At 46.1% G+C, this 26872-nt stretch overlaps 3 protein-coding genes across 4 annotated transcripts in view; 2 read left to right on the top strand and 1 right to left on the bottom strand.

The window, feature by feature from the left end:
- ARIH2 (ariadne RBR E3 ubiquitin protein ligase 2) overlaps positions 1 to 26872 on the top strand; it is a 123139-nt gene that overhangs the window by 49989 nt on the left and 46278 nt on the right. Inside the window, exon 1 of one of the 2 annotated variants that reach the window (XM_074957315.1) lies at positions 26687 to 26850. The exons of the other annotated variant lie outside the window; for it this stretch is intronic. The gene's annotated coding sequence lies outside the window, so the exon portion shown is untranslated. Of the gene's footprint in view, positions 1 to 26686; positions 26851 to 26872 lie in introns of those variants that run through there. 2 annotated transcript variants of the gene reach the window in all.
- Positions 2068 to 21546, bottom strand: SLC25A20 (solute carrier family 25 member 20). Its single transcript, XM_074957319.1, has 9 exons — positions 21249 to 21546; positions 18259 to 18351; positions 14292 to 14419; positions 12355 to 12445; positions 9744 to 9861; positions 8337 to 8409; positions 7706 to 7815; positions 6032 to 6156; positions 2068 to 5126 (listed from the first exon to the last, which is right to left on the bottom strand). The coding sequence occupies exons 1-9, from the start codon at positions 21351 to 21353 to the stop codon at positions 5064 to 5066; spliced, it is 906 nt and encodes a 301-aa protein (XP_074813420.1). The 5' UTR covers positions 21354 to 21546; the 3' UTR covers positions 2068 to 5063.
- Positions 21228 to 26872, top strand: part of NDUFAF3 (NADH:ubiquinone oxidoreductase complex assembly factor 3) — a 131011-nt gene continuing 125366 nt past the window's right edge. Inside the window, exon 1 of the mRNA XM_074957327.1 lies at positions 21228 to 21232. The gene's annotated coding sequence lies outside the window, so the exon portion shown is untranslated. The remainder of the gene's footprint in view (positions 21233 to 26872) is intronic.

Genomic DNA, 26872 nt, shown 5'->3' with positions numbered 1-26872 from the left:
GCCCTGTCTGAACTAAGGGAAGAGAGGGAATGCTCAGGTGTTAAACTCAGCTTTCATGTCCGCAAGAGAGAAACCTCTAGAAACTAAATGAATCTTTGGAATTGAAGGAAACAACTACTAGAATCCAACATGGGAGCATTTTAAAGGAGGGAGGGAACTAAGATTGATGATCAAGCCCTTTAATCCCCTCAATCCATGATGATCAATCCCCTCTTCCATGTTTGCTGAGAACAAGAATGAGTCTTTGGTGACAAATTGTATGCAGTTTTCCAGTGTAGTTGGGAGTCCTGCCCTCTAACAACCACGTGAATCTTTGCCACTGTAGCCAGTTAGGCAGCACAGTACAGTAACTCCTCACTTAACATCATCCCAGTTAACATTTTCATTATGTCACTGATCAATTAGAGACCATGCTCGTTTAAAGTTGTGCAATACTCCCTTATAACATTGTTTGGCAGCTGCCTGCTTTGTTCACTGCTTGTAGGAAGAGCAGCCCGTTGGAGTGAGCTGGTGGGGGCTTGGAACCAGGGTGGGCTGGCAGCCCCCAATCAGCTCCCCTAAGTTCCCTGTGTGGCAGCCCCCCAGCAAGCTACCAAGTGCTGGGCAGTCCGGGTGTCCCTCCCCCCACTGCCATGTGCTGCTCCTGCCCACTGCCTTGGAGCCGCTCCCAGGAGCCGCCTGCTTGCTGTGCAGGGGTCGGGGGGGGGGGGGGGGAGAGGGGTGCTGATGTCAGGGTGTCCCCCTCCCCCTGTACCCCATCGCCACAGAACCAGGGGGGAAGGACATGACAGGGCTCAGGACAGAGGGAGCTTGCTGACAGCAGCTGCTGTCTCAACTTGCTGATATGCTTAAAAAGGCAACGTACTTAAGAGTGGGGTCAGCATACTTACAAGGGGCAATGCGCGTCTCTCTCTCTCTCTCTCTCACACACACACACACACACACAGTGTGTGTCTCTGTCACACACACAAGCACCCCCTAACACGTTTGAAAGTGGAGGGACTGGTGCGCTCCAGTGGGAGAGGGTGGGTTCATCATCACCTTGTTTCCGCAGGGGATATTTGCTGCCACTGCCATGCATCTATTGTGTCTCCTCTCTCCATTGGTGCTGCCTTGTAGAGTGTGAGGCTACATTAACAACAGTGGGTTAACCCTTGAGGGCTCAGCCGAGTGCTAGTTCATCATTGAGCAGTAAGGCATTCCCTGGGAAATATCCCACCCTCTTCTACCCTCTGACTTCACCACCTCAACCAAGCCTCACACTCATAATTGCTGTGTACAGTATTAAATTGTTTGTTTAAAACTTCTACTGTGTGTATAATGTCTTTTGGCTGGTTAAAAAATTTTCTCTGGAACCTAATCCCCCCTATTTACATTAATTCTTATGGGGAAACTGGATTCGCTTAACATCATTTTGCTTAAAGTAGCATTTTTCAGGAACGTAACTACAATGTTAAGCAAGGAGTTACAGTAATGTCATGATGAACTGATATGAGGCCACCCGCTTATCTCTTGTATCCCACTCAGTAAGTATGGCCTAATGGGCATACAAAATTTATCATTTGTTGCCATGAACTCTTTCCACAGAGGGAGAAGTTTAAAGAAAATTCAGGAAACACGATGAAAATTAGGAAGTTACAAATTTTATAGCAGCAATTAAGAGTTAACACAAATCAGGAAGAACCATATATTCTGTGCCTGAAGCCCAATGGCACAAGTGCTGTGTAAGGGCAGGAAACAGATAAAGCAAATCAGCAGGATATTAGCATGGTCAGAGGGATGACAAAGCACAAAGGTACAGTGCCTTGAGAATTCAATGGGAGAGCTGGATGGGCCACACTTTCTTCCTTAGATTTCAATTTCTCTCTGCATCTACGTGATCTCCTCATTCCCTTCTTAAAGAGATGCTGCACTGATCAGTCATGGGTAGTGTGTCAGTCTCCTTTACTAACAAATATCTCTGGCATTTGTAAAGATGCCTGAACTTCCAAACGTGTGCTACATCCCTGCTTACATATAGGTTTTCTTAATCATAAGAGGTTTCAGAGTGGTAGCCGAGTTAGTCTGTATCAGCAAAAAAAAAAAAAAAAAAAAAAAAAAGAGTCCTTGTGGCACCTTTTAAGCAGGTGGGCTAAAACCCACTTCATCAGATGCATGCAGTGGAAAATACAGTAGGAAGATATGTACACACAGAGAACATGAAAAAATGGGTGTTGCCATACCAACTGTAACGAGACTAATCAATTAAGGTGGGCTATTATCAGCAGGAGAAAAAAAAGTTTGTAGTGATCATCAGGATGTATTTTTCACTGCATGCATCCGATGAAGTGGGTTTTAGCCCATGAAAGCTTATGCCCAAATAAATTTGTTAGTCTCTAAGATGCCACAAGTACTCCTCATTTTTTAAACATATAAAAGGCGGGGGGGGGGGGGGCAGCTTCCAGCAAATAAATATTAGAGAAGTAAAGGCAGAATCTGAACTGCTCTAGGACCTGCTCCCAGCACAGGGAACCAAGAACCAGCAGTTTGGTCAATAAATATTTACTGAAACATTCAGAGTTTGTTCTCCTTCTTGCTCACACTCAGGGAAGCAGCACAGTCGGTATAAACCTGCACAGACCATTGTGCAAGGAGTGAGTCTGCCACTTTGCATATGCAAATATTTTTCATCATTAATCAGTGGTACCTGGGGTTATTAACTATGTGATGATCCTTAGCAAATCTAGGTTCCAACTGTCATCTGCAACAATGGGAAGTGAACCTAATCTACAGCCTATTGCTGAAACATTGCTATTGGTCTTTGCTGTAAGAGTTCCAGTAAGTGTATAGCTCAGCTAGCAATGTCTGTTAGCACCTAGCTAAACCCACATCAGCCACAGGAGAGTGACAGTTACTGATTTTACTTATCTGAGCTGCCGCAGAAGCAGTTGGGTTAACCAGACCTCAAGTGTATGGCACAGTCACGCTCTCAGGCAGCGTATGGCAGGACAGGGAGCAGTAGCAGGTAAAGGAGGGCTATATGTGCCTTCCTCAGCAGCTCTGGGCCTCTTACTTCCCCTTTTCTCTTCCAAGGAGCAGAGAGGCTCCTAAGGTGGAAGGACTGGCAAGATATTTTGGGGAGGGGAGAGAGCATCCAGGGCTGGAGGGGGAAGTGAAGGCAGTCCTGAGTTGTGGGGCTCTTCAAACATGGGAGGGTCTACTCTGTCCTTCTCACCCATGAAAACAAAACAAACATCTTGCTCCCTCAACTTCTGGGAAAACAAAGGTACCACAGAAGCAGCTGGATGCCTCCTCTCTGCTCTTTACAAGAGAAAGGGAGCGAGGAGCAGGGTCCTGAGCTGCTGGTGCAGTAGCAGGTGAGAGAACATCCTTGCGGGGCAGCCTGGCAGAGACAGCCTCGTTAATGGAAAGCATGCTAAATTAATTATATGCCTTGAGAGGCCTGGTTAGGGACAACCCCTCATTCCCCAGCCCTACCTTCCCTTGGTACCTCTTGAGGAGTCTAGGCAGGGATCTTCTCCCTAACCCAATCCCCCCACCACACCTGTAACAGCTGGTTTGTTTGCCTCCCACCATGAGAAAACAGCCTTAAAAACCATTTTAACTTAGCAGTGGTGGCACCACAAACAAAAAACTCAGGTGTTGCCCATTTCAGCCATTTGTCACACATTTCAATGGCTTGTATCAGATGGGGCAGATCTAAAGGTTGAGAGGCATAGAAATAACACCATGAAAGACAGGCTACCCATCCATACATAAATTGTCTGCAGGATTTTAAGGTAGGCAGATCTCAGAACAAAGTGTAAGGGAATATTTGTATGCCCTTTGCATATGCTAATCATGCGCCAAAATGCAGAGTGCACAAAACCACAAGGAAACATTCTAGCTGAGCAGCAGCAAACTTTGACTCCTGATAAAATAGGATCATTTAATCACAACTGGAACAGGTTACAGATTGTCTTGCCTGTCCCTTGCATCCATCGTGTCAACTCAGAATTTGTTATGTTTAACAAGATCTCTTAATGCTGAGCTGAGGAGCCAGACACTGACTTCAGGGCTGACTGTCCCCATTAAGTAAGCCATGGGGGAAATTCAGCACCAAAATAAGTTTAAGTATTCTCCCACTTTGAAATCCTCTCTGTACTTCCACTGACTATCTCCCAGAATGCATCATTCAGGGACATCAGATATAGCATCGATTGCAATGAGTCATATGGTATTTGTAAAGTTGTGTTCTGGATACAGTCAGTGAATCAGGAAGTACCAAAGGGATTTCAGAGGGGAAAGAAAGGATTTTGAAGAGAGATGAGATCAGTTAGAACTTGTTTCTCCGCTGAATGCCCCCGCCAGCTGGGTTAGTAGTACTTAGTCAAGGAAGTTGGGCATAATTCACTTTAACTCTTAGTTCCACAGTGCACCTTTCATCTGTTCAAGGTGGTCACCATACAAGGCCTCCATAATGCTTTAAAAAACCCCGTACCCACCCCCTCTCCCCAGAATTAGGATTTTTTTTAAAGCTATAATCTGTTCTGTTCCATATTGCCCCTCATTACATGCACATAAAATAAAGGCACCATCAACATGCTAACAGCTGATGAGACTATCTATAACTGATGGAAAATAGTGTCTCACCTCAACATTTGCAATAAAGTGTTAAGCCACATCCTGAGAATTAAGTGCACACTGGCTGGTAATTACTATTTCGAAAGATTTTCAGCACTAACTGCTTCTTCAGTAAATAAAGAAAGAAATTAAGAGTCTCCTCTTCTTCCAGAGGAAGTACTTAGGGACTCTCACTGTAATAGCGATAGGTGTCTATTAGCAGCATCACTGCTATGGTGCATTTGGTTCAGAAAGTAAGTGTACTCATACTTCCTACTCCTCACGAAAACTCTACATTAGAGTTATGGCTCAAGGTTCAGAATGGCACCATTACACCATCCAGAGGATGTGAGTAAGGCAATGGGGATTAGAAAATTAATAATTCCTAGGGTTTCTGAAGTCATCCCTTTAATCCAGCATCATGGTCTTTTTTCCTCTCCCAGGAGGAGATTTCCTAGTCTTCACAGACTTGGTGCAATCCAGTTAAGGAACTTCATAGCAACTTCAAAACCAAGGAAACAGGCCTGGAACAGAGAGACAGAACACAAGGATTAGATGAGTCTTAGGCACACAGAGCTGGAATGTTTGGAAAAGGTCTCCTCAAAGCTGAGGGGTACAGCAGCATTATAAACCCCAGACATGGTTTTGTTTCCCCCCTGTCCCCTCCTTGACATGAGTTATCTTGAACTGGAAGAAATGACATGACTGTGTCCCTCTATAGCAGAGGCAGAATTTCTGATCTTCAGTGTCATTTGTTAGGGTCCTCCCATTTAAAATAGGTGCTGATTCAATCTAGCCATTCAAAATGCTGGCAATTGTGTTAGCAGATGTGTAGAACTGTTAGTTTGTTCTAACACCAAGAAGGGTTTAGTGCAAAACCTGTGATCCTATTTCTGTTAGCGCTATCCCTACAGCCTACTTTAGTTTCCCAGCTACAGAGATTTGAGCCAGTATTTTAAAAAGCTTGGAAATAGATCCCCCAGACCACACACCCAGGGGTGTTCACTCTAACGTAAGCAGCACTGGTGAGACAATACAACAGTCTGGAATCATTTCCCCCTCCCCGGGTGACATCTGCTTTATTGGGTGAGGTATGCCATTTAGGAGTTAGCATTGGGGCCCTTCTTCGTGCCAAAGCCTGGCACAATATTGACAAAGCGCCGGTTGTACTGCATGCGTCTCTTGGCACAGCCAGTCGTCTTCTTCTCTTGCTTGGCAACCTTGGGAGTCTGGCCTCTCACCTTCCCAGCACGAGCCAGGGAGCCATGGACCTTACCACCCAGCATGCGAGCAGCCACCTCCACGGTGGTAAACTCGCTAATGCCACATTGCCCAATCAGAGATTCATCCTCCTCTTTTGCAACCACGAGGTATTTAGGGTGCAAATAGCCAGCTCCCTGCAGCTCACTAGATATCATGGTTTACTTACTGCGTTAGCGGGAAAGGCCCTTATCATAACGGCTGTGAACCCTTTGTACAGGGATGAGACGCCTTCCTCTCTGATAAGCTCCCTTAGCACATCCCTAAAGCCATTGGGATACTTCCCTGGAGCAGCTGTTGACAGAAGAAGAACATGCCATCTATGATTTGTGAATGCAGCCAGCTGAGACTTTAATGGTTACACTGTGGCCTTCCACTGTAATTCATATGGATTATTTTCCGAGTAACAAATGATTTCAAAGACTAGACAGCTTTTAGTATAGTACATCACTGACAACTAGAACAAAGACCGAGTGAGCAGGAGCCACATGCTCACCAGCACTATAAAGGTTTTAAATAATAATCGAGTCATCTGGAAGAAAAGAGGAACTTAAGCTAAGGGTTAGAAGGCTGGAAGCTTCAATCTAGCGTTGTTACTGCTGGTCACGCTAACAGCATCGGCAGCGTGGAAAGTCAGTGGTGTATCAATCAATAAAGCTGATTTGCAAGGAACAACGCTGGTCTGTTCTCAAAAAGAATATCCTCCCACGCACTAAGAGCCAGGAATGGCAGTGGCTTTCCAGTGAAAACTACAGGCTCCATTTTAATGCTGATGTTACACAGATCTGACCAGGTGTTTGAGGAAAATGATTTTATAGGAACAAATTAGCTGATCATGTGACACGCCACTGGAAAGTATTACCTTTACGAGGCCCTTGACCAGCTACTCCAGAGTAACCCTTCACCAGAGTCACAAACAACTTTTAGAAAGTGACTCAGTGGAGCAGGGGCTGCAATATTCTACTATATCCCATTCAGGCTTTTGCTCCCTTGGTCTGGAGCATCACAGAAGCTAAATACAAAGAAAAACAAACAAAACAACACACACACCACAAACAAAAGGATTTTCCTGCATCAGCAACCACTGTTGGATGGCCTGGGACAGAAGCTCTGCCTATGTCCTTGATGTGTGACAGAGAAGATGCAGGGATCTTGTCAATGCAAGCTCCAGAGGATATTGCTGCTAGAGACTGCTGCAGAGCTCTGTTCTATAGAAATGTTCCTCTGGGAGGAATGCCGAAGAAATCAACCAGAACCTTAATGGCAGCCTTTGCTGCAGCCCGGCAACTCCAAATGTCTGTGTTCGCCCCAGGGACTGGGCTGTCTCTACTACAATTCTATGGAGTGCTGACTGTAGATATTTCCATGTCATCTGCAGATTTGCCAGTCACAAAGCAATGGATTGTGAGAGACATGCATAACTATGGTGGTCCCTGCTCCACTGTGATTTTATTTTACATATCACCTGCCTGAACCGATGCAACTGTGCCCGGTCTTATCTGAAATGATTAAGCACTTTAAATGGGAGTATATTTGGAATAAATACCACCTAGCTCTTCTACAGCACCTTTCAACATAGATCTGCAAAGTTCTTTGAAAGGAGGTATTTTACAGATGGGGGCACAGATGAAGTAACTTGCTCAAGGTCACCCAGTAAACCTGTGGCAAAGCTGGAAATAGAACCCAGATCTCCTGAGTCCCAGTCTAGTGCTGTAGGAGGTAGGCCACACTAAACTCCTTTCTAAAATTCTGCCCAGCCATAAGCTTCTCTATTGGATTGTCCACCCAGCCCACGGAAATGCTACATCTTGTGGTGCTCTTACACGGCTGACATCTGACTCACCGGTCTGGAAGCGGGATTTCAGCACATCAGGAGGGATGGCAACAGCCCAGTTGAAGATCCCTGCCATACCTCCGGCAAAGAGAATCCTAGGCACGCTGAGGTCACTGACACTGCAGAAATATTGAATTGAAAAGGTGTCCATCTTTAAACTAATACATAAAGACCAGAAAGGCAGTCTGGCTAAGAGAGAAGACATTACAATGGTACAGACCCAGCGTGAGAGCAGCCACTGTAGGAATTCAGAATGAGAAACTTGTGGCCATAATGTGCTGTCTCTCCATGAGAAAGGCTCAACTCTTATTGCTCTCTCATACTTGCAGCATGACAAGGATGCCTGAAAGACCAGCTTTTAGCACACAGCAGGGAAGCAGAACAGGGGTGCATCTCACCCTGAATGCTTTTCTAATTGTGCCATTAAGAGGAGTGCTTCAAATACCATTCAACAATCAATCCAATCCCACAGTGAGATGAGTCATCTTGATGGGAAAGCCAATGACAGCAAACTCCTCAGCAATCACAATAGACACTGTTACTCCGGTGATTTTGTTCTCTAGCCATTTGCTTAGCAGGAGAAATTGACTGGAAGTGTCTGGGTAAAGTCAGCATTGCCCTGACTTAGGATTTAACTAACCTCTTCCCCTCAGGGGTCAGAATGTTTTTCAGCCATTCATACGTCATGAAGTACATTCCACTGGCTGGAACATCTAGTTGGGAGAACAGACAGACAGACTAAGAGAAGTAGGAAAACGACACCTGACCACCTCTGCATGCAGGGAAAAAAAAGACAGAGTGGAAAGGAAGTATTCATCCCTAAGGGGAAGCTCTGGGCTCGCATCAGCTGCCAACGTTAGGGATCATTCTGCACCAGCCTCAGCAATGCCAACAAGTACCACTAAGTTCCCTTTCTGAGCCTTCCAGTGCAAACTGTCTGTCTAGATGGAACAGCAAGAACATTTTCAGAAAGAGCAGGGGCATGGCTGCAGAAACACCTATTCCTGAACCTCTGAGTCACCAGCCCTTCCAGTCACACTGTTACCTTGACTACGAGACAGGTCTAAGCTCCCTAAACTGGAGACTGGGCAGATCAAGCCAGTCTCAGTGGCTTTGTGACGTGTGCACTGCCAGTTTGTTCCAACCAAACTTTCTGCTTTTTTATATTCTCACGTATACATGAGAATGCTCAAGCCCATGGCTAGAATCAGACAAACAGTTCTGTCAGGCATGTTGTCCTTGCTGCTAGCTTTTATAGTCATATGAGAGTCATGGGAAAGATAATTTCCTGGGCTGGTGGAGATGCAAAATGCTTAAAGTTTCTCTATTTGAGGAGGCTCAGGTGAAATCACTGCCCCAGATGGGGCGTATTTTAGGGGAGAAAGCATCCAAACGTATTTCTGACCTGACCCATAAGGCTTTAATTTGTTCATTATAGGTGTCTTTTTAAAAAAATATATAATAGGAGAGAGAAAGGAACACAGTGGACACACAAGATATTTTTCCTCCACACCAAAAATGAGTAAAGAAACTCACTCTTTCTAGCTGGGAGAAAGAGTAATTCATTGTAACTGTATCTTTCAATAACCAATCCAATTGACCATCACAGACTGGGAGTCTCATGTACAAACCCCATCCCAAAGCAAAGAAAAAGCTAGCTTCCTATTTTTTCTTCTCTGTCTCTCAGCTTCTTTCCCCAGACCCATCGTCCCTCGCTCATCCTGGAAGTCTATTGTAGCCTTCTGCGGCTTGGATTTTATTGGTCTTTACCTCTCAAGTCTCTGTGTCCATTTCTTGCCCTTCTCCCCTCATTCCCTTTTGTACTTCTCTAGTCCTCTTCCTCCCACTACCCACACCAGGACTGGGACATATCCTAGTCTTCATTCTCAATCCCCAGGAGATGCAGGGGCAGCTGTGAAAACTGCAGCGCATGAAACTGATGCACAACATATCTCTGGCCCAGAGTGAGATTTACGATGTTGGGTCAGTTTTGTTCTGATGCTTCTCTTCCTGCAGGGGTACTATTAGAATACATTAATCCAGATACCTCTCATGAGGGTGAGCACGGTTCCTTTGTATATGCCTCGAATTCCAGCCTCACGGTACAGCTGTTTCGCACAGTCCATTGGGCCACCGTATTTAATTTCACCTGAAGCAGCCTGGATCTGGAGAATTAAAAGGATTGTTTACCAGGCATAACCCAAATAGTAATTTGGAAGCCTTGTGTTTTCTAAAGCTAAATTGTCAAGTGGAAGTTAGCAGCTCAGCTCTTTTCATGTAAACAGAAGCCACCCAAGGAATGTATGCCACCAGGCTCCTGCTGATATATAGACAAACTGGTACAATGCATGTGAAGTCACCATATTCCCAGCCCACTTTCCCTCCCTTTTATCCCTGTAGTCTTTCCTCAAATCGGCAGACACCTCTGTGATCTCGGCCTGGGGTTTTCACAACAAAAATGTTGGTGGCCTCAAAGTGTAGCCACAAACTCTTGCAGGTGGCCACTCTCACAATTAATTAACTTTAGAAAAAACAATTAAATATGCACATACACAGGTCCAATCAGTGTAATTTATTTATGTAGGTTTTTTTGCAGACCTAATAAAAATAATAATGCATAGTTGTATGTATTCCTTACTGGAGCTAAAGAGAATAGAAACACAAATAACGCGATGTGCATGTTCTCGTCTTTTGTCCTTGGTTGGGTTTTTTGGGGCGGGGAGGAGGGGCACTTTTTTGGTTGCCTTTTTTAATGACTTGCTATCTAGTAAGTCTATATTTCTATGTTTGTTAATATTACTTCTCACAGGAGCAGACTTGGTAGCTAGAAGATAGTGAAAAGTGATATTAAAAAACATACAAATACCACTTTTTACAACAGACTTACTCAGCCCTGGTAAGCCGAGGACAAATTAAACCTGGAGCGGTGAGTACGGAGGCAGCCAGGGGGTGGGGTGGCAGCAGGGGCCAGGGGCAATGGGGTGGTGAGCCCAGGGCTGGGGCCAGAGTCTGAAGCCCCACAGCTGTAGGATGGAGCCTGCTGCCGTGTGGCCGAAGGACAGAGCCCGCCACCCCAGAGCTGAAGCTGGAAGCCTGAATCTCACTGGGAAGGTGGGGAACTCACACTGGCTGCCTGCTCCTCTGGTGTTTGTGGCTCTGCGGCTCTCCCCCGCCTGCAAATCACTGCCCAGGAGGCTGTGGCCACAAGAAAAACCCTTGATGGCTGCATTTGAGAAACGCTGATGGGCCAGCATAACTCCAAAGAGCCCCAGCAATAACCAGTGATAAGTAACACTAGTCTCTGATCAGAAATAGGTACCTGTAGTCTCAGAATAAGCCCCCAGCTGTCAGAGGTGAGATTCCAAAAATCCCTCTAATGCAGGGGTTCTCAAACTTCATTGCACCGTGACCCCCTTCTGACAAGAAAAATTACTTCATGACCCCAGGAGGGAAGACCAAAGCCTGAGTCCACCCAACCCCCACTGCCCTGGGTGCAGGGGTCAAAGACCGAGCCCTACCGCTCCGGGCAGGGGGGTCAAAGCTGAAGCTCAAGGGTATCAGCCCCAGGCAGGGAGCCTGCAACCTGAGTCCTGCTGCACAGGACTGAAGCCCTCCGGCTTTGGCTTTGGGCAACGGAGCTCGGGCTTCAGCCCCAGGAAGTCTAAGTCAGCCCTGGCGACCCCATTCAAAGGGGGTCGCGACTCACTTTGGGGTCCCGACGCTCAGTTTGAGAACTGCTGATCTAATACACACTTACTAAAATTTCTCTCCTCCCCAGAGTGAGAAGGATTTGCTTCCACAGGTGTTTACTGAACGATGCACTGGCTTGATCGTGTCAAATTAAGAATCAGATGCTTATCTAATTTCCACCAGTTTAAGTTTGAAATAACTCAGCTGAAATCAGTCAAGTTACTCCAGATTTACACTGATTAGAATATGACTCCAAGAAAATTTCATAGAACTCAAGACAATTTTTATGAGTAAAAGATGTCCTGTGATAATGCTTTGCACGTTGGAATCAATGTCTAACATCCATTAAAACACTAAGAAGTACAGCAGTCAGCGTGAGAGAGGGTAGAGATCAGAAGGTCTCGCACAGACAGTTTTTTCATTTGTTCAAATTCGCATTTCCCACCAGGGTTTCAAAAACCAAGAGCTGTGATGGGTTTAAAGTTTATGGTCACTAGACTAGTTTTATAATAGCTTGTATTATATATTTTTGAAATAGGTCCTTCTGTTACATACAAGGATTCCAGGGAACTATGGGCAAAATCTTTATCATGCAAGAGATTCACGGACCTGAATGTTACTACAAAGGCTTTGTTTTACATGAGAAGATAAGACACACTCTAGATTTCAGAAGTGCCCAAGAGGTCAGCTGGCATCCCAGGGTGATGCTGCTTATATGCTGAATGGTGTCTATAGGAGTGCATGTTGTATTTACCAGATTGTCAAAGGGAAGCTGTATAGTGCTTCTTCATGACAGAGTCGCATCAAGTTATGCCTCAGCCCTGCTGAAAGGGGTGCTTTCTAAATTCAGTACTGAGTAAATTTGCTAATTAGAGGAGTTATATCTTCCTAGCAAGGTCTTTTTAAATCAGACAACACTCCTGAAATTAAGGGTGGGAATTTCTCCCCATCCACACACACAGTCTTACCTGTAAAAGGCACTTGATCCTCTCTCCTGGAGCCATGATTGCTGTTGTGAACACTCCAGATAACATGCCAGCAGCAAACAGCTGGGGATATCTGCGCACAGAACACGGGAAAATAAAGATCCCAAGATACATAATCCAATAAGCATGACATTTAATATAGTCAGCGTGAAAGGACTTGACTTAACGCAACATTAGAGTAAAATGTATAAGAGTTTGGAAATCCAAAAGGTATGGTTCCCTCAGCAAGTATACTTCTGCTGTTGTGCATTGATAGTATTTTGTATTACTCAATGTGCTTATGTTTTATGCTACAATATACAGAGTGCGACTAAGTCATTTGACCCAACTATGGGGCGGGCCTCCTTAGGGAGGCCCGAGCGATGTGCCCCCCCTTTTGGGGTGGGGGCGGGAGAAAAGAGCTCTGGCTGTCAGCCCTGGATGGCTGGGGCTCATACAGAAGGGCCATGCACACCTCGGATGTGCGGGGATGGGATAAAGGTGACAGGTGGAGCCCCATTGCCCATGGGCTGACAGTCAGAGCCCTGCCGCCCGGGCTCCCCCCCATTCCTCACGAGGAGGCAGTGGCGGGGCTCTAATTGTCAGCTTCGGGGTGGCAGCAGCAGTGCAGTAGGGTGGCAATGGAGCGCTAAGTCGCTTATATCACTTTTCACATTGCCACCCTTACTTCTGTGCTGCTGCTGGCATGGCGCTGCCTTCAGAGCTGGGTACGTGGCCAGCAGCCGCTGCTCTCTTCTCTGCCTTCCGAACTGGGTGGTGGTGTATGTATTGTGGGGAGGTGGGGGGGGGGAAGCAGGAGGTCCCTAAGGAATTACAGACACAAAGAAGAACACTCAAATAAGTTTGAGAAGCACTGCTCTAGAACTATAAGTCTTAAGGCCCAATTCAGTAAAGCACTGAACAATTGAGTTCAATGGGAATCGAGTACATGAAACAAGCTTTAAAATTTCTTGATTTATAAGCAAGCTTGAGAGAACCATGATGGATTTGGAACATTTGAGTGAGCAAAGCTCTTGAACAAATGTACACACAAGTATATTATATGTGCATCTGGAGCGCCACTTCTGTTAGAAAACGCAGCAAGTGGAGGAGTAGTATGGATGAGTGGTTACAGGATTTTCAAACACCCTTTGTTCTTCTTAAGCCAGATTTCTTCAGATGGGTCACACACTGGTCCTTACTAGAGACTAAGTCTATGGCAAGTTGAACATTTCAAAAATAAACCTAATTTTTTTTTTAAATTAAAAATCTTCTCATTCATGAATAACCTGTCACAGCTACATAGAATTTTATCAGCCTTCCACAGAATTCCAACTTGGGGCCAAAAAAGGAGCAGGAGAAATTTTGTTCCAAAAAGTCATTTTTCCAGAAGGGTAAGTGTGCCTGAAAACAGAGGCTGATCGTAGAAAATAAATACCTTTTCAGCCATAGCTAAGAGAAACACTCCTGCAATTAATAACCTAACCTACAGAGTGGATGCAGTGAGACTCCCACTTACCACTAGCAGGAAGGAAAGATCATGTCTTGTGACCACCAGGTCTGTCAGATGGCTATGCTGGAATATACATGTAATCTTTCCATTCAGTTTCCCTTAATAGCAAGGCTGTTCTAAGTCATTATCATTATGTAACACATATGGTATTCAGTTACAACTGAGCTGTTCTTTAATGACTGTCTTTTTGCACAGGGAGGGAACTGCACAGTATTTGCCCACCTGCTGTCTGTTTTTAGCCTGTGCTATCAGTACCACGCTTTTAGGAGCATTACCACCACCAGTGTTTTGGGGGTTTTGTTTTTTTTAAATTATATTTATAATCCAGAGAGGAGACATTTACACCACAACCGAATGTGTAATTCGACACAGCAGGCTAGGAGCCGTAGAAAAGGTACCCCAAGTGTCTGAACAACTCAGAACTTACGTTAGAATGTCATCAGGATTCCTCTGCTGGAGTTTTTTCCCCAAACCAAATCCAAAGAAGCACACAGCAAACATGGGAGTCACTCCAATAATCGGAGCTGCCATTCCTTTATACAAGCCTCGGACTCCCTGCAAGAGACCGCAGGTTATCTCAGTGGGTTATTTAGGTTTCATGCAGCATTCTTCAGGGTGATAAATATTTCACCACATCAAGAAGCAAATAACGTTACTATACAAGACGATCACAGCAAAGGCAGTCAGCTGCATGAATGAAAGGGATTTGCCATGATACAGTTCTGAACACAGCCCAGAGAAGTTGTGGGAAAGTCGTGCCAGGACTTCTTGTCCTCCCCAGGGCTAGCACTTCCAAAACATACCTATCAAGACGGCACTAGGCTAAGCCCTAGATTTTCTTACTCTCCAGATAACTGCCATCCTGCCTCCATGGATTATTCACATTTCTCATCAGCACTAGTTCTGCTCTCTGCCACCCCAAATATAAAGTAGCTAGTTAGTGCCCACCTTAAATACAGTCCTGTTAGAAACATGCATGGCTCAGTGCGTCTCAAACTTTTATATATATTATTATTATATATACACACACATACATACACACACAGAGATGTACTGTATTACAGAGTCTTCAAAAGGCAACATTTCAGTATAACCCTGACACTCAACATGTATACAGTGGGCCAGACTCCTCCCTGGTGTTAGGCAACTGATTTCAGTGGACTTGCAGCGGGGATGGATTTGGCCCACTCTATTTAACCCTTTCATTCCCCCCCCCACACACTAAGCATTCTCAGCTCCATTTGATATATTTCAGGAAGCAGACCATGAGGAGCAACTTGTCAGAACTTTCACTGCAGATCTGACAAAACACAAAGAAGGTACACCAATGTGAGATTTCTAAAGATAGTGACAACACTCGACCCAAGGTTTATGAATCTGAAGTGCCTTCCAAAATCTGAGAGGAAGGAGGTGTGGAACATGCTTTCAGAAGAGTTAAAAGAGCAACACTCTGATGCGTAAACTACAGAACCAAACCACCAAAAATGAAAATCAACCTTCTGCTGGTGGCATCTGACTCAGATGATTAAAATGAACACGCATGGGTCTGCACCGCTTTGGATCGTTATCAAGCAGAACCCGTCATTGGGAAGGATGTATGTCATCTGGAAGGGTGGTTGAAGCATGAAGGGACATATGAATCTTTAGTGCAGCTGGCACGTAAAAATCTTGCAACACCGGCTATAACAATGCCATGCGAATGCCTGCTCTTACTTTCAGGTGACATTGTAAACAAGAAGCGGGCAGCATTATCTCCTGCAAATGTAAACAAACTTGTTTGAGCAATTGGCTGAACAAGAAGTAGGACTGAGTGGACTTGTAGGCTCTAAAGTTTTGCATTGTTTTATTTCTGAGTGTAGTTATTTTTTGGTATGTAATTCTACATTTGTAAATTCAACTTTAGTGCAATATCTTTATCATGACAGTACAGTAACTCCTCACTTAACGTCATCCCAGTTAACGTTGTTTCATTGTTACACTGCTGATCAATTAGAGAACATGCTCATTTAAAGTTGCACAATACTCCCTCATAACATTGTTTGGCAGCTGCCTGCTTTGTCCACTGCTTGCAGGAAGAGCAGCCCGTTGGAGCGAGCTGGTGGGGGCTTGGAACCAGGGTGGGCCGGCAGCCCCCACATCAGCTCCCCTAAGTTCCCTGTGCGGCAGCCACCCAGCAGGCTATCGAGGGCCTGGCAGTTCAGGTGTCCCTTCCCCAACTCATACCTAATACACCCCAGTGCGTTAACAGGAGTGTCATATGCAAGATGCAGGAGGTAACTGCTCAGCATCATTGAGATCCCAGCTGGAGAACTGTATCCAGTTCTGGGCACCACAGTTTAAGAAAAATATAAACAAATTGGAGAGTCCAGAGGAGAGCAAACAAACATGTTAAAGGGTTTAGGAAACCTGACTTATGAGGAAAGATGGGGAACAATGGGCATGCTTAGTGTCATAAATATAAAGGGAAGGGTAAACCCCTTTAAAATCCCTCCTGGCCAGAGGAAATCTCCTCTCACCTGTAAAGGGTTAAGAAGCTAAAGGTAACCTCGCTGGCACCTGACCAAAATGACCAATGAGGAGACAAGATACTTTCAAAAGCTGGGAGGAGGGAGAGAAACAAAGGGTATATGTGGTCTGTCTATATTCTGTCTTTGCCGGGGATAGACCAGGAATGAAGCCTTAGAACTTTTAGTAAGTAATCTAGCTAGGTACGTGTTAGATTATGATTTCCTTAAATGGCTGAGAAAAGAATTGTGCTGAATAGAATAACTATTTCTGTCTGTGTATCTTTTTTGTAACTTAAGGTTTTTGCCTAGAGGGGTTCTCTATGTTTTGAATCTAATTACCCTGTAAGGTATCTACCATCCTGATTTTACAGGGGGGATTTTTTTTTTTATTTCTATTTACTTCTATTTCTATTAAAAGTCTTTTTGTAAGAAAACTGAATGCTTTTTCATTGTTCTCAGATCCAAGGGTTTGGGTCTGTGGTCACCTATGCAAATTGGTGAGGCTTTTTATCCAACATTTCCCAGGAAAGGGGGGGTGCAAGTGTTTGGAGGATTGTTCATTGTTCTTAAGATCCAAGGGTCTGGGTCTGTAGTCACCTAGGCAAATTGGTGAGGCTTTTTACCAAACCTTGTCCAGGAAGTGGGGTGCAAGGTTTTGGGAAGTATTTTGGGGGGAAAGACGTGTCCAAACAGCTCTTCCCCAGTAACCAGTATTTGTTTGGTGGTGGTAGCGGCCAATCCAAGGACAAAAGGGTGGAATATTTTGTACCTTGGGGAAGTTTTGACCTAAGCTGGTAAAGATAAGCTTAGGAGGTTTTTCATGCAGGTCCCCACATCTGTACCCTAGAGTTCAGAGTGGGGGAGGAACCTTGACATGGTGGCGCAGCGGTGGGATTAACCTGAAATCATTTTGAGATCCAGTTGAGATTTTTTGAACTAGAAATACAGATTTTTAAAAAAGGAGATTTTTTTCCCCTTTGGAAAGGAAGTCCAGAAAGCAGCTTGTTTTTCTCTGCTTTGTGGCCAAGCAGAGACAAAAGGGGATTATCTTTGTGAATTGCAGGTTTTCTTAGCCTGGAGGCAGGGTACTTAACTCCTGCAGGGAAATTCACAGTCTTCCAACCCAGAGTTTTTTTCCCCCTAAAAGTAAATAGAAGAGGGGGTGTTCTACCCATTTGCCTGGAGACAAAAGTGGCAGGGTTGTGGAATCCCTGTCATTGGACGCTTTTAGAACAGACTGGACAAACATCTGTCAGGGACCATCTAGGTTTACTTGGTCCTGATACAGTGCAGGGGGCTGGACTAGGGTGACCTATTGAGGTCCCTTCCAGTCCTACATGTCTGTGATTCCACAATGGTGCCTTCTGGCCTTAAAAAAAAAACAAACAAACAAACAAAAAGCCCTAAAACCTATGAATCTGAACTAGCACTTCCTCTTTTGTCTTGTCACAGAGGGGATTATGGGTTCTAGAAGAAATTGGAGACATGGCTTGGGTCAACAACAGTCAGTCTCTATTTTAGGAGTTCCAGAGAGCTCGCCATAGCACAGGCATCAAAATTCCACCACCTACAACAATACAGCCAGCAAACAACTGCCAACGTTCATTACAGCCTTTAACTTTAGGTATTAACACCACCGCATTTCTGCCTTTAAAAAAGAAAAAAAAAAGATCAAATTACACATTCCAAAGATTATTATGTTCTCCCTCTACCAGTTCTTTTCAGATTTCACAATCCGATGAAAAATTTGAATTAGAACCATTTGAATTGATAACCTGAGAACTTTATGGTCTCAAGGGGGGCCAGATTCCCACAAAATTCCACTCCAATGACATACATGAGCAACTGACATTTTTGGCAGGCATAGCAAGTGCCAGTCTACAGTACCTCTCGAATGAGAGTCTGTCTGAAACAGTCGAAGGTCCCAGAATAGAGTGGAGGCTGCCCAGCCTGGGGTTTTGGTTGGGTCTGTAGTCGGACCTGTAAAACAAGAAGGGAAAAAAAATCATGTACCTTAAAAAAAAAAAAATTACTTTTTTAGGATTAGTTCCAGAGAGCCACATTAAAGTCATAGGTTTTATAACCAGACATTGTAATATTGGTACAAGGGTTAAAACTCAGTATTTTAGCTTGTGCAAATATCTAAATAAGAACACAAATACCTTAAGTTATTTCAATATCGTTATAAATATTACACTTACTTTAAATTCAAGTTAATACTCTCTAAACAGCAGTGTGGTTGCTTTAAGCACTTTTGAGATCCAGTGCCATTTCTATTGCTCCCTTTCCCCATCTGCTCAACTCAGTATGCAGGTACTGTCACCAATGAAACTTGGTTTTATTTATCTTCAAATTAAAGAATATAATTAAGAGGAAAAATAACGTTATTGTTTAAAACATCTCATCTCCAGTATCATTAATCCGTAGATCAATAATGCAGAACAAATACTTGTTACATTCCAAAAAGCTTCCCACTCACACCACAATGGGCCATCATGCTCTGGAAGTTGTACTCTCCACAGGTCTGATGTCTATATTAAAGAGGAGACCCGATGCAATCAGGTATATATCCCTTTAGCTTATGGCAGGTCATCAAGGCAGCCTTCTGTTGGGCAGAGTTTGGACACTTCTGCTTTGCGGTTTCCTGGTCTTCAGTTACTTCTTTATCTACCTTTCCCCACCCTCTCAATCGCTAGGCTCCTTTGCCATAACAGAGTTTAAAACACATGTAACAATTAGTTACTGGGGCTCAAGGTCACGAATTTCCCTTAATTTCTGATGCTTTTTAGAACAAGAGTTTTCCTTTCCATTCATTTTCCATTCATCACTGATTTTTCTAGCTGCTAACTGGACTTTTCTGAGTGTCTTAAAAGGATAAACATGCTGGCTTAATGAAGACAAGCAATACACAGAATGGAACAAATACATAGTTACAACAGATAGGTGCTAACATTTTGAGAGGAATCGTGAGCCAATGGTTATCTGTACCTCAGTTCTCCAAGTGTAAAACAGGGATAATTGCACTTCACTACCTCACAGGTGTGTCATGAGGATAAATACATTAACATTTGTAAGGTGCTCACATACTACAGTAATGGGAGCCATGTAAGTACCTGAAATAGACAGATTCTTAGAAACAGAGTGGTACAAAGAACACTCCTACACGCTCCCCCCTCACATAGGCTGACAAAATGAAACTGTTCACACACAGATACAAGTGAGCTTAGCAACATTTTCATTTAAACTAATGGCAGGGAGTTCCAGCTACCACAGGCTGAGAGTGGAAATGTTCCAAAGAGAATCATCAGTATAGTATGATTTTAGACTGAAGTGAAGTTGCCTTCATATATGCTAGTGTAGTAATTTCTCTTTAAAAAAGAGTCATTTGTATATACGATCCAAGTGACAAAACAGAGTATCAGACATCCCATTCATGTCTCTCCTTTAAAATAAAGTAATATCACCCCGTGAAATTCTCATTAACAAAACAGCATCATTGATATCATGAGCTAATGATGAGTGGCACGTCAATGCTGCCTCTGTGTGGTAGGAAGAAGTATACACCTTAAATTGACTGAGTTAGCTGGTGAAACCAAGGGCTTCTGAAAAACAGCCAGACCTCACATGTTTGAACAGATCACTTATCATTCTAGAGGGCACAGGCGTTATAAACACTGCCACAGTTGCCAGAAGCTAGATGCAAATATTGCTGCCAAGATAAGAGGACACGCCCTGTGATAATACTGTGTGTGGGATATATCACAGGTCAGTCAACTCAGAGCTTTCAGGGTCAGCCCCATTTTCATACAATAAGAATGGGGTGGGAAGGGGAGGCAATACTCAGCATCCATGTCCCCATACAATTCTGCCAGAGTCTCTGCACACACCTCATGGCTAGATGTTCTCAAAACTGGTTGCCTGGTCTTGTGAATCCTATAGTGTCAGTTTTACCCAATGCACAGTGACTGTTGGCATCTTTGCCAGCCCTCTCTCAGCTGCTCCTAGATTCCACAGCCCAGAGGGGGACACTTCAACCTGGTCAGAAGGCTTTATGCCAAAACTAGAAACTACCCCGACGCCCTGAACAGACAACGTGGGCGAGATAACACACTTCATTGGACCAACTTCTGTTGATGAAAGAGACAAGTTTTAGAGACCCCAGGGCATGGACACTAGTTAAGTCAAGGGGATAAAAGACCGTAAGGGTTGAAGAAGTCTCCCTGCTGAAGGCCTAAGGGCTTCTTCTTAACCCCCCTTAATAGAATTCAGGCCTGGATAGTTTGAGTAAGCGTTTTTGCTCTTAAAACAATGTTGTAGCCGCAAATAATGCCTTATAATGTAAGATTTGCTAACGCCAAGCTAAAAATAACAGGAGATAGTTACAAGGCCAGGCAGGATGTGCTGGTTGTTTAAGTTGCTAGAAATGCTTGTTAAAGGTTGCAAAAAATAAACATTGTTGTAACCCATATAAAAAAGGCAAAATATTTGTGCAAAGTTTTAATTGGCTAATATGTAATGCAGTAGCATTAAAAAAATATAAAAGTGTGTATAATGACCTGCTCTGGTGTGCAGGATTTGAAATTCTATTCTCCCTGTACCTTGTTTGCAGCTGCAAATAAACTTTTCTGCTTCTCCACCCCACTGTAATTATTAAGCGAAACACACGGGTAACGAACCTCTGCTCTTGGTTTGCCTCGGCACTGGGTGCCAGCAACACAAGCCTAGGAGTGGTTATACACGCCCCCCGCGCGCGGGGCAGGCCGGGAGCTGTAGTATTTCTCTCCCCTCCCCCCCGCGCGCGGGGCAGGCCGGGAGCTGTAGTATTTCTCTCCCCTCCCCCCCCGCGCGCGGGGCAGGCCGGGAGCTGGCTCCCTCACCTTGATGGTGTCCAGCGGGTGCCCCACGAACACCAGGCAGACGCCGCCAAAGCCGCCGGCGAAGAAGTTCTTCACGGGGCTGATGGGCTGCGGCTGCTTGGCCATGGCCGCGGCGGTCCTCGGCGGGAGCGGAGCCCTGCACAGCGCGCCCGACAGCGGAGCCCTGGCGCTGACCTTTACCCCAGTCCCGCGCCGCAAAGCATGGCGGGACACTGGGGGACGCGGGGCACGCTGGGACACTGGAGGACTGGCCTGCCGGAGCCGCGCCCGACACGGAGTTCCGGCTCCCTCGGGCCGGCGACGCAGCCGGTTGGCCCTGTCCGAGGCGCATGCGCTCTACTCCCGCTTGCCGCCGCCGGCCCCTCGCCGTGCTGTCCGGGCGCCGCAGTGCCCGGAGCTGGGCTGGTGGCGGGCGCTAGGCCGCGCCCTGTCCCAGGCGGGGAACTGAGGCACAGGGAGCCGCGGTGAAGGCCGCTCCAGAGAGCGGGGTGCAGGCCGGCCCGAAGCCCCCTTCCCGGCTTCACACGGAACCATTTCCCGGTGCTCGGCCGCGGCCCCCAGCTCCGTTCCCGCCCCGCGCGGCGCGGGCTGGGGGAAGCTCCCTCGGGAGTCCTGGGCCCCACCGGATTGGCTTCCCAGGAGGCCCCGCGTGTCCTTGGACGGGCCCCGCTTCTGAGTTCGCGCTTGTAGGCCAGCCCCGAGGCAGAGTAACGTGTCGTCGGGCCGCTCTCCTGGCCTCGGCCACAAGGTGGCATTCTGGAGCTACCCCTCGGCTGCCGGTTCTCTCCTCCCTGCTAACACAACTGTTCTTAATTTCCCCCGGAGAGCGGGGGGGGCATAACTGCTAGGCTGTCCTCAAGCGATATTTTAGCACCTGTCTCCCTTTAATTCTAGGGAGCGTCACTTGTCATGAGGATAGGTGAAGAAAAACTAGCTGTGCTTTGAAAGAACTACCCGCTGAGGGGTCCCTGTACTATACATTACTCCATATCTGTGTCTGGTGGTGGGAGGGGTGTCTGAGAAGGGGTCAGGCCCAGCTGCTATTCAATTTTCCTGATACAGTTTTAGGAAACCCCTCTTCCTCAGAGAGCTCATACCATTATGGCTCTTGCCCTCAGAGAGGAAAATTCGTTTCTGGTTTTGAGCGGTGATGCAACCACTACCATAGCCAAGGCTGAAGTGTTTTTACCAGTGGCTTTTCCTGACACTGTAATTAAAGCAGCTGAGCCCTGTCTATACCATCATGTACACCACTGGAAGTAACGTATAGCTGAATCATTGCTGGAAACTCGGTACAGTAGAACCTCAGAGTTACAGACACCATGGGAATGGAGGTTGTCCATAACTCTGAACAAAACAAAGCTCCGGCTCCAGCAGTTCACACTCTGAGCCAGGTTCTAGAGGCACCTTCTTTCTGGACAAGCTTTTCCCCCTCCCCACTGAGGGGTGGGTGGTGAAAACAGTGCCCCCCTCCCCCCCATGGGCGTGTGTTTGTGTGAAAACAGCCCCCCCCCGGGGAGAGGGTTGTGGAAAGCAGTGCAGACACCGATGCTGTCTCTGCGCAGGCAGGACTCAGCTTTGCCTGAGAATCTCAGCATCTTCAACTCCTAGCGGTAAGTGGGTGCTGAGTGGGGACAGGCAGCCCAGATGTGCCTACCTTTAAGATGCAATACAGGCACAGTACAGTACTTGCTTTTTTTGCAGCCTCCATTGCCGCCTGATTGATTACTTCTGGTTTCACATGGTGTCCTGTTGACCAGTCAGTCTGTAATTCTGGCGTTCATATTTTTGAGGTTCTACTGTAATAATTTTCCAAATATAGACAAGGCCAGGTGAAAAAGTGAAATTCTTCAGAGACTGTTAGTCTCTAATCAATCCAAAAGGCCATGATATAGATGATTAGTCACTCCCTGGCCTGCCCATGCTGCCTAGTCTCCCTCATCCCATGGAGGTAAGCAGAAGGTCACGCTGAATCCATAATTCTCGCATGGCAATGCCAGGAGGTGTCCCAGAGTCCCTTTGCTTCCCAGCCAATTTAATATTTTAGTAAGGAGTATAAGGAATAATGACCCAAGAGCTGTGCAGTATTTAGCTGCAATTCTTTTACGTTATTCTCAGGTAATGGTGGGTGGTTTGTTAATGTCATCAGAAAGCCCACAAGGGACTGCAGCAAAAGCAACTTTAGGAGGAGGCTTACTGAAAGAGGTGAATCTTGCATTACACTTTAAAGATGGCAAGTCTTGGACTCGGTCTGGTCTCCAGCAATTGTGGATTCCCAGCTAAAGTCCCTCCAGTGGGAACAGCCTGCCCCCAGTACTTGCATGTACAAATCTGGACTCCATTAGCTTGAGTATCTTTATAGAATGCAACTGCTGTGATGGAGTGCAAAACAAAAGCTGTTCTTTCTGTGAGGATATCCCGCTATTGGATATGATGACAAGATAGAGCACAGTGGATAGGTGTGATGTGCTTATGCTAGTCTGTTCTACCTAGCTGGAAGGCAGTTGCTTATTGTCATTTCCAAATTGCCTTCAGGATCAGCCCAAAGGAGTGATTAAAGTGTGATTCACTGGCCTAGTGTGTGATCTTGTCTCACTCTAGCAGCTGACCCTAGCAAGAATGAGACCCTGCCACTTACTCAGGGGCAGCTCTGCCAATTTTGCCGCCCCACGCAGTCGCTGCCGAATTGCCGCCGTGCCTGGAAGAGTGGCGGAGCTGCTGCCCAAAAGCCACCATGGTGGGAAGAGCGGCGGAGCTGCCGCTGAATTGCTGCCACGGGACACAGACTGCTGCCCCATTCTCAATGCCACCCCAAGCACCTGCTTGGAAAGCTGGTGCCTGTGGCCGGCCCGGCACTTACTGATAGCAAACACTCCTCTGATTCAAGTGGTAAGCTCATTCAAGCACTCCTGTTCAGTGCTGAATGTCCCAGGTTTGATTCCTGCTTACGAATGTTATCTATGTTATATATCAAAAGCATAGCTCTCTGTGGTCAAGTCTGTACCTGAGAAGAAAGGGCAAAGTTAAAAGCTGGGAAAAAGCGTTTCTGATCAGTGCTGCAGTTTGATTGTCCATGAGCATGAATAAGTCTCATCAGGGACAAAGCTGGAAAACATGAGGGCACCGTAGTGTCTCTCTTGATCTTCTCCTAGTATCTTAAGACTGAGCACTGAAGGACGAAGGAAGTGAAAGTCATTAGTGAAAAGGAAGATTAATTATAATCTTATGGAATCTATGTAAGGAGAGAAAGCCACATCATTTAAATGGAAGAGAGGGGAAGTTGATAGCAATTTATTGATAGCAATAAATAAAAATCAGAAAATAGTAATTGTAGAAAATTGACAAGGAAAGCAAAAGGACACACATAGAAGAAACATATAGCCAGCAAAGTTAAAGACAATAAGAAGGCATTTTTAAAGTGTATTAGGAACACGAAGAATCCTAACAATGGTACTGCTCCATTACTAAATGGAAATGTCAGAATTGTCAGTAATAATGCAGAAAAAGCAAAAATGTTAAATTACTATTTGTTTTGTATTTAGGAAAAAACAGATTAAGTAATCATATAGTGGCAATGAAACGCCATTGCAATAGCAACTCAGGAGGATGTTAACAGAAGCTGTTAAAATTAGACATTTTTAAATCTGCAGGTTTAGATACCTTACATCCAAAAGTTTTGAAAGAGCTGGCTGATGAGCCTGTTGGACCATTAATGTTGATTTTCAATGTCTTGGAACAATATGAAAGTTCCAGAGGACTGGAAGAATGCTACTGCTGTGCCAATTTATAAAAAGGGTAAATGGGATGACCAGGGTAATTATAGGCCTGTCAGCCTGATATTGCTCACAGGAAGAATAATGAAACAGCTGATACAGGACTGGATTAATAAAGAATTCAAGAAGGGTAGGTAATAGAATTAATCCCAATCAACATGGGTTTATGGAAAACAAATCCTGTCAAACTAACTTGATAACATTTTTTAAAATATGATTACAAGTTTGGTTGATAAAGATAATAGCACTGATGTAATATACTTTCACTTCTGGAAGGCATTTGACATAGTGCTGCAAGACATTTTGATTAAAAAGTAAAATGACATAAAATTGACATGGCACACTTTAATTAGTTTAAAAACTGGCTAACTAATAGGTGTCAAAATGTAATGGTAAATGAGGAACCATCACTGAGTAGGTGAGTTTCGAATGGGGTCCCACAAGGAACAAGTTTTTGCTCCTATGCTATTAAACATTTTTATTAATGACTTGGAGGGAAATATAAAATCATCACTGTAAAGTTTGCAGATTACACAGAAATTAATAAATAATGAAGAGGACAGGTCACTGTTAAAGAGCAATCGGCATTGCTTGGTAAGCTGGGTGTAAGCAAATAATAATTGTGTTATTTTGACCAAACATATCTAAAAACACAGAATGTTGGCCATACTTACGGACTGGGGACTCCATCCTGGGAAGCAGTGTCTCTGAAAAACATCTGGGGATCACGATGGATAATCATGTGAAAGGGAACTCCCAATGCGATGCAGTTGCCAAAACAGCTAATGCAATCCTTGGATGTATGAAGGGGAATCTTGGGTAGGAGTAGGGAGGTTCTATCACCTCTGTATTTGGCACAGGTGTGACTCTGACTAGACTACTGTGCCCAGTTCTGATGCCCACAATTCAAGAAGGATGTTGATAAATTGGAAAGAGTTCGGAGAAGAGCCGAGAGACTGATTAAAGGATTGGAAAACAGGCCTTCTCGTAAAAGACTCGGTCTGTGAGCACTGATGTGGTGAACAAATATTTGGACAAGGGGCTCTTCCACCAAGCAGGCGAAGGTACACGCGAGCCAGTGGCTGGAAGCTGGCCCTGCCCAATTTCAGAAGCACGCTTGGAACAACTTCCCCGGGACCAGGGCGGACGCGGCCTCCCTGGCCGCTTTTACAGCCGGACCGGCTGTCTGCCACAAAGGGCGTGCTCTCGGGCCAGCCGGAACGATGGCGGGGCGCGCGAGGCCGGCGCAAGCCCGGGGCGGGCGGCGGGCGGGGTACCCCGCCGTTCCGCCCCTGGAGCCGGCAGCGGGGCCGGGGCTCTGGCCAGCCCTCCGGACCCCGCCCGCGTCACACCCGCGGGCCGGGGCAGCCAAGCGCCGGAGAACCGGGCCAGCGGCCCCCGGGGAGGCGGGGTGTGGCCGGGCCCCCGGGGCCGAGGCAGCGCGACCCGGGCACGCCTGGGGCCGAGCCTCCCCCTGGGGCCCCGCCATGGACACGTGCCACCGGGGGTCCCGCATGGCCGGCGGGGAGGCGAGCGGAACCTCTCCCCCGCCGCCGCCGCCGCCCGCCATTGGTTCAGCCCAGGCTCCCGAATGGTTCGGACCATGCCCTGGTCGCGTCACCTCCTCCGAATCGCGGGCTTCCCCCGCGTCCCTCGCGCCGGCGGAAATGACGTGTGGCTGGACGCCAGAACTTCCGGTGCGCAGGCAGTAGCGGCCCGGCAGGAGGAGCCCGGGGGAAGCGGCCCCCCTCTTCCCGGTGGTCCCGGCACCCCGCGGCCTGTCCCGTACCTGGGCCCGAGCCTGCCGCGGCCTTCGCCCCGCAGCCCCGGTAGGTCGGAGGGAAGCCGGGC

Source organism: Natator depressus, chromosome 7, assembly GCF_965152275.1.
Source record: "Natator depressus isolate rNatDep1 chromosome 7, rNatDep2.hap1, whole genome shotgun sequence".
Lineage (NCBI taxonomy): Eukaryota > Metazoa > Chordata > Testudines > Cheloniidae > Natator > Natator depressus.
This window is presented reverse-complemented; position numbering and strand designations above follow the sequence as displayed.